This window comes from Anthonomus grandis, chromosome 10 (genome assembly GCF_022605725.1).
Source record: "Anthonomus grandis grandis chromosome 10, icAntGran1.3, whole genome shotgun sequence".
In the NCBI taxonomy this organism is placed as follows: Eukaryota; Metazoa; Arthropoda; class Insecta; order Coleoptera; family Curculionidae; genus Anthonomus; species Anthonomus grandis.
In genome coordinates, this window is record NC_065555.1 from 20,578,680 (window position 1) to 20,591,254 (window position 12,575).

Here is a 12,575-nt window from a genome sequence, read left to right on the forward strand (position 1 = left end):
AGCAACTGGCATACATAGTTGAAATATTCGTGACTCAAAGTTTCTTCCTGGGTGTGAATGTATCTCTCTGAGGACAGCAAATCGGCATATCTACTTTTAGAACAGCACTTTAGATATTGCGGTTGGTTCTTGGTTTGGAATGGGATAAACCTTAGTAAAGTAATCCATAGCAACAAGAGCATATCGGTATCCGGAGCTGCTAGTAGGAAAAGGCCCTGCGATATCTATGGCTAATCCGTTTTCGAGGAAGAACTGTCAAATATGTCTCTCTCTTAGACTCTTTTTAATAATCCATCTTGTTTTAATAACAAATTCTCTTGAAACCAGTAAGCTTTTAGTTTTGGAGGTTTGTCAGAAATATCTTTTTATTCTGGCTTTGAAATATCTCAAAACTTTAGTTCATAAGTAAGGCCCAATATTGGATCATTACACTGATCCTGGATTATACTAGAAGCGTCCCATTCCTCAGTATTATTAATAACAATACGATAAAATGTTCAAAAGCTTTTACTGCTTTTGATAACTCTCGCCTAGTCACACAATAGTTTCATTCTTGTTCAGAAATCGGATACGTTAAAATTAGAGATATAGAGGGAGCTCCCTTAAGCTTGGGACATTGATGTTTAAGGCGCCTCTCCTCATTACCATTCCAACAGCGGAATGGTCTTTAGCGGTGGTCTTCCAGAATACTTCTTCTAAGTTCTGATTTGTCTTATCCGTGTCTGCCTTCTAGTTGCTTGAAAAGTGTTATATACAGGGTGTTCATTTAAAAACTTCCCACCACGGATTTATCGAAAACCACTGTTTAAAAAAAAAAAAACGCCGAAATACGACAAAAGCTTTAACAAGGGGGACAACTTTCTAACCTACCTTACTTCACCCCTTACTTGTTACCCGTTTTTGGCGAAACAATGATATAGGCGATGTTTAAATTCCTGACGGACATTTTCAAAAACGTGTTGTGGGATATCATGGCAGCTGTCGATGATGCGTTGACGAAGTTCATCCAAACTTTCAAGTTGGGGAGTAAACACAATAGATATCAAATGAGCCCACAGAAAAAAGTCTAACGGCGTTATATCAGGAGATCTAGCAGGCCATTCTACAGGCCCCCTTCGCCCATCCCCTTTTCCGTTCCCCTATCCCCTATCCCCTTTACCCTATCCATTTATCTGGAAATTCGTCGTCTAGACATTGCCGACCGGGAAAAACATAGTGAGGAGGAGTGTCGTCTTGCTGGAAATATATTTCAGCCTCATCAAGTATAGGATTTCCATCATCATCGATTTGTTTTCAATGGATTCAGTGATAAGCGTGTTAAATTCAGATATCGACGAACGGACTTTTAAAAAAACATTTATTGATACAAAAGAGCCTTAAAACTAGGTGAACAAAAATATGAACAGCAACGGTATTAGCCGAGGCTTTGACACAAAATTAATGTTGACGATATATTACGAGGGTCAAGTAAAAAGTAAGGTTCCCACATTTTTTTCAGGTGTAAGACATTTTTTATTGAAATTGCGAATTACACTATCTGAAAGCTTGGTCTCTTAGCTACTTTTCTACATAGTCGCCAAATTTTTCTACACATTTTTGCTGCCGAGAAATCCACTTTTGAAAACCTGCCTCTAAAACCTCCGCCGCCAACCCGTTGAGGTACGTGGTGACTGCATTCTGGACCTCTTCGTCCGTAGCGAAGCGTTGTCCACCCAGGTGTTGCTTCAATTTCGGGAACAAGTGGAAATCGCTCGGTGCAAGATCAGGGCTATAGGCAGTTTGCTCCACGATTTCCCAGCCAAATTGTTCGATTAAGTCTTTGGTGTTGCGAGAGACGTATGGGCGCGCATTGTCGTGATGGAGCCTAACGCCCTTTGTGTCTTCCTCTCCGGCGATTTTGGATGGCTCTTCTGAGTTTCTTTAGTGTCTTGCAGTATTTTTCCGAATTTATGGTGGTCCCAGTAGGCATGAAATCCACGAGAAGGACGCCTTTACGGTCCCAAAAAACCGTAGCCATCACTTTGCCTGCGGAGAGCGTCTGCTTGAATTTCTTCGGTCTGGGCGAATCGGAATGGCGCCATTGTTTGGACTGTTGTTTGGTTTCCGGCGTGACGTAATGGCACCACGTTTAATTTCCCGTTACAATAGAGTCCAAAAATTCTTCGGTATTCTCGGCACATTGCTGAAGAAACTCCCGAGCACACTTGACGCGGTTCTCTTTGTGGGTTTCTGAGAGCATATGCGGTACCCACCGCGCACACACCTTGCGATAACCGAGTTTTTCAGTCAAAATGTTGTCGATTGTTTTCTCTGAAACCTCAGGCACTTTTTCAGCCAGTTCCTGAAGCGTTGCTCGCCGATTCTCCTGGAGAAGACGCTCGATTTTTGCCACGACGTCGTCGGACACCGATGGCCTTCCACTTCTTGGCTCGTCGTGAATGTCTGTTCGTCCTCCGGAAAACTCCCTGCACCATTTACGGACGTGTTGCACACTGATGCAAGCTTCCCCATAAATTTCTGTTAACTGCCGATGAATTTCAATAGGCGGTAACTTCTTGGCGTTGAGAAAACGGATCACTGCCCGGATCTCACACCTGGCGGTGACGGCGATTGCGGGCTCCATCTCGAACGGCTGTCAGGCCGGCACTGAGTGTCGTAGCGACTTCCCCGGCAGCTAGAAATGAACAGGGGGAACAGACGCTCACGGCGGTGTTGCCGGATTTCGCCTAACATCACGCGCGGCGGAGCTACAGCGTTGGGAACCTTACTTTTTACTTGCCCCTCGTACAAGCGATTTCTTAAATATAAAAATAGTCCTAAGCTAAGCATTTTATAATGTAATATAAACAATTAATTGTGAACGAATACGAACTTATATATCATTTTGATTCATTATTTGGCACAGGATAAACTAATTCTAAATTACATACATTTTGTTCAAATATGGGTATCTTAATTGCTAGAATTGCCATTTCATTTAAAATTAAAAGGCCGGTTTTACAGATTAAGGTTAATCCCGATAAATGCTTGATTCGCCATAGTGCATTTTTAGGATAGTGAACTTTCAAGTATTGCCATATTTCATTGATTTGTTTTAATGTTAAAATTTTAAAATTTCGAGATCTAAAGTTTCTAGGTGTCCAAAAGATAAAATACGTAATATTTTTTTCTAAAAATTGATTTAAGTTGGTAATCTGAATATATTGACTTTGCAGATTTAACATTAAATTAGACTGGGTAATTGATTTAGAAATTTCATTACGTATGTTTTTTGAGTTCTCGTTAATCGTGTGAATATTATTTTTTAACTCTTGCATTATATTTCCTGCGAATGAACTAAGGTCGTTGATTTTGTGCATAGACTCAAGCTGATTAAATTTCAATATTTGCAAATTCTGGGTAATAACCTCTAGGTCGTTGTTATCTAAGTTTCCTGTACTGAACTTGATACCACTTCCTAGGTAGTTTATTAAACCTCGTTTTTTTCGATTTTGCATAATATTTAAGTTATTTTCGTCAAATACATTTAACTTTGCGAAAGTGTCATATGTATCATTTAATGCTTTAGAAGTCAAATCAAATTGTGATTTAATTAAAATACTATTTTGATTATTTACAGAGGGTTGTATAATTAATCATTTGGTAAATAATTGGGATAACGAATACTTAAGGCTACTTATATTAAAGGGTATATATGTAGTATGATATTGACTTATTACTAAAGAGGGAGCAACTTCTTCTATATAATATCCATTATTGTGGAGTTTGTGCAACTGAAGTGCTTGGCAAGGGCTCGTTTGATTGAGTAGGGCCAGGATCAGGGTCGGGATCAGGTGGCTGAAAAGGTATAGATTTTTTGAAGTCTTTTGATTTTTCTAAGATGAGTAGATATTAGTTTTTTCTTAGCGGTACCTGTTATTTTATTTTTGTCTATTTGAGATACTTTTAGGGGTACGTACTGTGGGTTCATTTTATTTCTAAGGGTAGTTTTCTTATATACCGTATCATCTGGGAGTATTTCTGGAGGTTTTTCTGTATTTTTATTTTGTTTTTGAGTATTTGTAGCTTGCTTGTTGTAAGCTGTTTTATAAATTTGTTCGTGGAATGGTAGTAATTCCTTTTTTCGTCTGTCATTATATTGCTCAAATAAGGTTAGGTCGTTATCGATGTTCGGTTCGTTTACGTAAGGGCCATATAATATGGAAAAGGGCGAATGTCCTGTTGTCGAGTGAATACTTTGATTGTAGATTAAGACTGCGGAAGTCATGAGATTTTGAGGGGTTTCATCGGGATTTTGCATTTTCAGAATTCTTAGTTTTTCTAAAAGTGTGGAATGCAATCTTTCTACAGAACTGTTGGAGGAAGAATTTCCTGGAGTAGTGTAATGAACTTCTATACAGAAAAGTTGACAGAATTCTTTGAATAAATTATTTTGAAATTCCTTACCCTGGTCTGCGACGATTTTTAAGGGGGTGTTACGATGTGAAAAGTAATGACGTAGTTTGCTTAAAATAGTAAGGGCGTTTTTATCAGTTATAAAATAGGCTTGGGCATATTTTGAGAATGAATCTATTATTGTTAGAAACTGACCATTTAAAAACTGGAAAATGTCTAAGTGAAGTGTTTTAAATGGATTTTCAGAGAGCAAGGGTCCTTCGTAAGCGATTTTGTAAGGGTGTCTTTCATATTTATTTTGAAGGTATATTTCACATGAATTAATAAAATTAGTTATCGAATCTCGTAGTTTAGGCCAATAATATTTTTGTTTAATATGGTTATATGTTTCTGTTATACCGTTATGGTTACTTTTGTGATAATTGGCTAAAATTTTCTTTTGTTGAGTCTTGTCAGTTACATCAAGAACGTAAGTGCTGGCAAAAACTAGTTTTACGGTTGTATTTAGATTAGAAAATACTTGTCTTCGAAACTCGAGTTTTAACTCGTCATTTTTAATAAATATAGTGAAGGTAACATCTGGTTTAATTATGTCCTTGATAATTTTTCAAATGTGTTGTTCCTGATTTTCTTTTGAAATTTTTACAAAATGATGGTTTTTATTAAAAGGTTTAGTGTAGGGGTGTTTAAATTCATCGCCGTAGGCGATGACAAGACGATTTGATGCATAATTAAGGGGTAATTCTGATATTGGGATATTCTTTCCTTCTGTATCATTATTGGAGTGTGAAGTGACGTCAGAATCGTCGTCGTTTGCGACAGGTTTAACAGGGTTTGAGATGTTTTGGGCTAGAGCGTCTTCTTTGTATCTTTCATTAAAGACAAAGTCGGCTAAGTCAAAATCGGATAAGTTGGCAACTGTATTGTCGACATTTAAGACATTAGACTGTGAATCGGCATCATTTGTTTCAAGAGTGTTAAGAATAATGCGGGAGAGAGCATCTGCTACTAGATTCTCTTTTCCTTTTTTATAGTGAATTTCGAAATTGTATTCCTCTAGTTTTATTTTCCATCGAATTAATTGGGAGTTGGGTTCTCTGATTTTTGAAAGCCAAACTAGGGGATTATGGTCAGTTTCAATTAGGAATTTTTGGCCATATAAGTATGGACGAAAATGTTTAGTCGAGTCCGCTATTGCGAGAAGTTCTTTCTCTATAGTGGAGTAGTTTTTTCTGCCGAATTTAGGGTTCTTGAAAAGAACGCAATTGGGTAGTCATTTTGTGATAGCACACTGCCTATGGCTATGTTGGAGGCGTCGGTGGTGAGTTTAAAGGGTTTTGTGAAATCAGGGTATTGCAAGATAGGGGAATTGGATATGAGTTCTTTGCATTTTAAAAAGGCATTTTTATACTCTAAATTTTCTATATCAATTTGAGTATTTTTCCGTAGACATCTCGTTAGAGGAAAGGTAATTTTGGCGAAATTTTTGATGAATCTGCGATAGTAGCCTACAAGCCCTAAAAAGGCTTTTATTTCTTTCTGATTTCTTGGTATCGGGTAACGTTGGATTACTTTAATTTTTAAAGGATTGGGTTTTATTCCCTCGGAGGTAATGATGTGTCCTAGGAAAGCTACCTCTTTACTCAGGAATTCTGACTTATCAGGCTGTATTTTGAGCTTAACTTCCCTTACTTTTTTAAATATCTGACGTATATGATGTATGTGTTCAGATAGGGATTAAGAAAAAATAACTATGTCATCCATGTAGACAAAACAAAATTTGTATAAGTAATCACAAAAAACTTCATCCATCATACGTTGGAACGTGGCGGGTGCATTTTTGAGGCCGAAGGGCATTCTGAGGTATTCATAGTGACCATTGTTGACGGTAAAGGCCGTTTTTTTCAATAGAATCGGGATCCATTTCTATTTGATGGAATCCTTGGGCGAGATCTAGGGTCGTGAAGTACGTGCATTTGCAGAGATTATCTAAAATTTCATCTATTCGGGGAAGAGGCCATTTTTCTTCTATTGTCTCGTTGTTAAGGGATGTATAGTTAATTACCATCCTATGTTTCTGGATGCCTGAAGCGTCGGGCTTTTTCGGGACTATCCACACGGGTGCGAAATACGGAGATATTGAAGGACGAATTATTTTGTTCTCTAGTAATTTCTGAATTTGGGATTGTATCTCAATATTCATTGGAGGGGGATGTCGAAAGGATTTTACATAAATAGGTCTGTCTGTTTTAGTTCGAATTTTATGTTTGGTTTGACTGGTAAAACTGAGGTCACATCCTTCGTGATACATTATGTCTTTGTATTCATGACATAAAGGTAAAATTTTTGATTTTTCGAGAGGGGTTAAGTGATCGAAACGTAAGATGTTTTCAGGGTTGAATTTTTCTAAAATTGAATAATGATATCAAATTGATCTTGGGGGATGACTTTCATCCTTTAATGAAAATTTACGTGGATGGTAGGCGTGGGGTTGGGAATAGTGCAAAAGCCATTTTCAACTTTTACTAAACTGTCAGGTATAACATGATTTTTTATGTCAAACGATGGCAAAATAGCGACACCATTTTCGAAATTTACTGGTATTTTTATAAAGTTATTATTAAAGTTGTGTACCGGATGCAAGAGGGGTTTATTGTAAGCCAAAGAGAATGGTATTATTATGTTTTCTAACTTGAGGGTTTTGCTTTCATAATCTAGCAAGGTTTTTAAGTTTTTAAGATCTTTTGATCCTATTAAGGCACCGAAATCGTTATGCCAATTCAATACTCTCATTTTAAATTCGTTTTTTTATACCTAGTTCTTCTAGCAAGCAAATTTTAAAATTTTTGGTTTCTTTTTAAGTGTTCTTGCATGCGGTTACTTCTAAAGGTTCGATAAATATTTTGTCGGAATATTTGTTTGCAATTTTAGGAGATATGATAGAGGCACCAGAGGCATCAGAGGCACCGGAGTTAATTAAAATTGTCAATTGCTTTTGTGGTAAATAAAAGTATGGGAGCTCAATTTGTTGTGCTACGTTATTTAAGTTAATGGTAGATCTGGGCCGGGTTTCGGAAAATTTGCGAAATTATCAATTTCGAAATTTTGTTCGGAATTGGGGTAGTGATTTTGGTCATTAGGATTTGTTAAGGTGAGATCAAAAGAGGTTGCTTCATATTCAAGGTTTGGCTCGTAATATTCAGATAATGTTGGGGTGAATAATCGGTATAATGTTCAGACTGGTTATCTTCGACATAAGGCACATCGGGATAAGAGGTAGCGTTGGTCTCAATGTTAGTTTACTCTTAGGACACAAAATTTCGGGGGCCTGATGATTGGAAAAAGTTTGGTTGTCGAAAAGGCATTTTTTGTTGATACTGCCTAGAGGGTCCAGTTATGGAGATTGACATTGGAGTAGGGGGTCTAATTTAGGTTTACTATGATTTTGGGGAGCGAAGACATTTCTTGGTTTTCCAAAAACTTGAGCATTTGTCGGATAATGTCTTTGAACTGGTCTAGGTCGTATTTGTATGGGCTGACTGGGAAATTGTTGCTGGGGGAATGTAATGGGGGGTTGATTCTGGGGTAGTAATCTTACGGGACTTTGAAAGCTATTTTGTTTTACATAGGAATTATGGTTATTATTATTATTAGTAAATTGGTTATTATGAACATTAGACAGATTTGAACAATTTACCTGTGATTCAATCATATTATAGTTAATTACATGCGTATATGCATCATCAAGTGTATTAGGGCGTTGTAACATTAACATCGTTTGAGGCGAATTGGCTGTCAGAATTAAAACCGAAGTTTTTTCTATTTGATTAATTAAAGTTATTTTCGCATTTACACCTGAGACTTCGCAATGTAATTTAGAAAAAATTCTTTGTACAAAGGATTTGAGTCTATCTACAAATTGTTATATGCTTTCATTTTTATTGATCTTAAAGTATTGTAATTGTTGGTGTAAAATTTGATAAGTGATAGGATCACCGAACTTTAGCCTTAGGGCCTCTTTAATTGAAGGCCATGAATCTAAATCTGGTCTAGAAAGTAAAAAATCTCGAGCATTGTCAATTAACTTTGACTTAATGGCTACTAAAACAACTTTATTTTGTTCAATACCATCATTTGTAAGATATAATTGGTAAAACTCATCTATCGATATTATAAAACTTTCCAAATGGTTTTGAATTCCAGAGAAGGTTGGTAAGAGAGAAGTGTGGAATCTTATGTTTTCCATTTTAATATTTAAATTAGGTTTAGATAAATTAGAATCTAAAGTAAAGTTATCTAATAGGTTACTTATGCTATATAAATTATTTTGATCGGAAATATTTTGACTACTTTAATTAGAAATGTTAGAATTTTCGTTTTCAACTACTAATCCTAAAGATGCCCTATTTCGTATTAATATGTTTTTTTTTTAATTTTTGCGACGGATATGGACTAGACATATAATTGCAATTTAAACAAAAACTTACAGTACAATCAAGGGATGACCCATAGAGCTTGCACAGTAGAGGTTCACAACCAAAGAAGTCCCTATAAAGGCATGGCTTGAATCGTTCTGGTCCAGATAAGATGCTTGGGAAGGCAGCACTTAGATCAGCTAGGTCCCTGACAACACGGTAGACGGCTTAGCAGTTTCTCGGCTTGGTCTTCTCCAAAAGGGTCGCAGTACCAAGGGTTGCGGTACTTGGGGTTGGTCGGTGTCTTCAGATTCTTGATGGATAGTACACTAAGATTTGACAATGACTTTTACACCACTGTACACCGATAAAGGGTAAAATTGCACTATCCTGTTCGCAGCGCCAGTTAAATTCAGATATCGACGAACGGACTTTTAAAAAACATTTATTGATACAAAAGGGCCTTAAAACTAGGTGAACAAAAATATGAACAGCAACGGTATTAGCCGAGGCTTTGACACAATATTAATGTTGACGATATATTACAAGCGATTTCTTAAATATAAAAATAGTCCTAAGCTAAGCATTTTATAATGTAATATAAACAATTAATTGTGGTTTGAGGATATGTCTAGCGGATTGATGGTATTTTCCAACATATCCAAATCAATGTCTCTATTTAAATTTCCGTTAATAAATAATGCACAATCACTTTATTTACTAAAATGCCTGCCCATACATTAATTTTTTGAGCTACAGTTATGCTTATTAACAAATCCATTTAGATAAAATGTGCATTAATCGCTGAAGCAGATATTCTTTACATGAGTATATCATTAATCCCTTCAGTCATTTTTTCACAAAACTCAACTCGCCCATCCAAATCGTCTTCGGTTAACTCTTGCAATATTTTCATTTTGAATGGATGATATTTATGAAGTTTGGTCACTGTGTGAACAGAGCCTAATGAAATACCAGTGGCAGCAACAATTTTGCGTAATGAAGTATTAGGATTTATTCCAAAATGACCCAAAACTTCAACTTGAGCAGCTTCATCCAAAATTCGCGAAGTTTTCTTCTCCGGATGTCTGGCGTTTAACGTGACGGCAGTTTGCCGAGCACTGATTTTGGGCACCATAAATTAGAGTAATTTCCACTCTTTCGGCTAGTGTGTAAACCATTTTGGAAGTAAAATCTTCAATTCAACAAATAAATTTTCACTATTCCAAGACTGTCACAAATGTAACTGACGGCAAAATAAATTCTTTATTTTGCTTAGCAACTATAAATAACTAAGCAGGTATAGCAATAAATACAGTTCGCCCAGGATATCTGTGTTGATGATAAGAATGCGGAAAGAAATTCAGGTTGTTATTTGGTTTTTTCCACGTCTAATCTTCAGAATTGCTGTTTATGTTGGTAGTTTCCGTTTTAAATTATTATAAATGAATTGTAGATTTGGCAAACCCTAACGGGTAACATTTTGAACACTTATTGAAATAAAAACTGATATTTTCATGTTTTTGTTTTCTATCTGAACAAATTAAGATAAACAAAGATTTTTCTAATTTTCTCGAAAACGAATCGACCGATTTAAGAAAATCAAACGTCAAAATTAAAGACTTCGAAAGACCTTTTAAACAAGCTATTACTCGATGCCCCTTGCCATTTAAAATGTTTAAGGAAATGACCCTGGGGGCAGATGGTGAAAGGGGGTGAAGTAATTTTAGATTAGAAAGTTGCCCCCCTTGACAAACCTTTTGACGTATTTCGGCGTTTTTTTTTTAAACAGTGGTTTTCGATAAATCCGTGGTGGGAACTTTTCAAATGAACACCCTGTATATATATAACATATTCCAGTCCATGGCCCGAAGCTTCGGAAATATTTTTATGGTAAACCATCCTACCGCGCCAATAAAACAATTTATAAAAATCTGTTCCCAAAATCGTGAAGTTTCCATTAGGGCGGGAGGATAAGCCATATTTACTAATCGAGCAATATCGACCTCAAACTTTTGTCGAGTTGTAGCCTTCTAGATTTCAAATTGAAAGAACTCGTCCATTATCTCAAAGAGACCTACGTAACTAGAGAAAAAAAATTGAAAACTCCAAGTCTCAGACTCAAAATGTCTTTTTAATTATTCAGGTGACATGTTTTGCTAATGAAGCATCATTAGACCTACAATAAACAGAAAAACACACGTAACTACAATAAAACCTTACACTAAAACAAAATCAAATATTAAAAATTAGATAAAATTACCTTATAGCTAGATGACCTGCTAAGTACTGACAAATATAATTTAAATATGAGAATACCCACATATTTTGTAATAAAAAACAATAACACGGCACAAAAATTCAACAAAAATATAAAAAGGGAAAAACGTGACAGGTGTAGGATTTGAACCCACGCTCTAAAGTCGATCTCGGTGAAACATCAGACCGTTAACCACTCGGCCAGCCCTGCCTATGAATATTAGAGTCAAAGGTATATATGCGTATCGTGAGCAGAAACAAGAGGTTAGATAAGATTATTAAAGATAAGTCCTGGCTCAAAGGTGAAAACATCATTAACGCATGTCAAATTTGGACTCTTTTTGGCTTTGGTGATTTCCATTTTCTCCAAGAGATCCAACTTTCTACTCTTAGGGCACTCGTGAACAATGGAAACATTTTCAGGGACGGAAAAACTATGACCCGTTGATAATAAATGGTTAGCAAATGCTGACTTAGTTTCTGTGGTGTTGGTGTCCCTGAACTTATTAACGAGGCTTAGGTGTTCCTGTACCCTTGTGGATACTCTCCTTCCTGATTGTCTTACATAAACGGCAGGGCAATCCTTACAATTAAGACACCCGATTTAGAAAGAGGATCACTTTTATCTAACGTCTTTACTAGGTTCTTTCTTAGCGAGTTAGTCGTTTTGAAAGCCATGGAAAGACTGAAAGGCTTAAAAAATTTTGCGAGTTGAGAAATACCGCCGAAATAACTAAGGCATCTAAAATTATTATTGTTGGTGATGTTGTTCGGTGGGTGGACGATGTGATAGGACAGTTTATATTTATTATAAAATTTATAATATAATTTGTTCAAGCTGTGAAGTGAGAAATTATTGTTTACAGCAATTATTTTTGTAATATTATGTTCTTTTTGAAAAGCGTCTTTGGACAGAGGTAATTTAAATAAACGGTAGAACATTAAATTAAAGGCTGCACATTTGTGCTGATAAGGGGAATTGGAATTAAATTGGATTATATTATCTTTTCTCCTCCAAGTGACTCATGAAGACCTCGCTCAAAAATGGTGAAAGACAAGAACCCATGGCGAGACCAGTTTTTTGCCTAAAGAATTGATCATTCAATTTGAAGAAATTTTGTTCCAAAACTAATGATAAAAGGTGGATAAGATTATCTACCACCAGTTTTGGCAAAGTACTATTATTGTTTAGCAGGATCTTAACCAATGTTAAACAATCTGACGAGGGTATGCTAGGGAACAAGTTCTTTACATCTAAGGAAAGCAAAATGGCATTGTTTGGAACATCTATTTGCTTTAGATAATTAGCAAATTCAATTGAGTTTTTAATGGAGAATTCGTTCCGAAAACTAGTTACTTCTCTTAAAGTATTGTTAAGCCAAGAGGATAATTTATAGCAAGGAGAGTTTACGAAGGAAACTACTGGTCTTATTGGGTTTCCCTCCTTATGAATCTTAGGTAAGCCATAGAGCACAGGAGTACGTGGGTTCATAGGGTATAGGTTAG

General features: G+C 36.2%; 1 protein-coding gene across 1 annotated transcript; it reads right to left on the reverse strand.

The window, feature by feature from the left end:
* Positions 1-2,128: 2,128 nt before the first annotated feature.
* On the reverse strand, positions 2,129-2,623 carry LOC126741434 (uncharacterized). Its single transcript, XM_050447839.1, has one exon. It carries the CDS (start codon positions 2,621-2,623, stop codon positions 2,129-2,131), a length of 495 nt encoding a protein of 164 aa, XP_050303796.1.
* Positions 2,624-12,575: the final 9,952 nt, after the last annotated feature.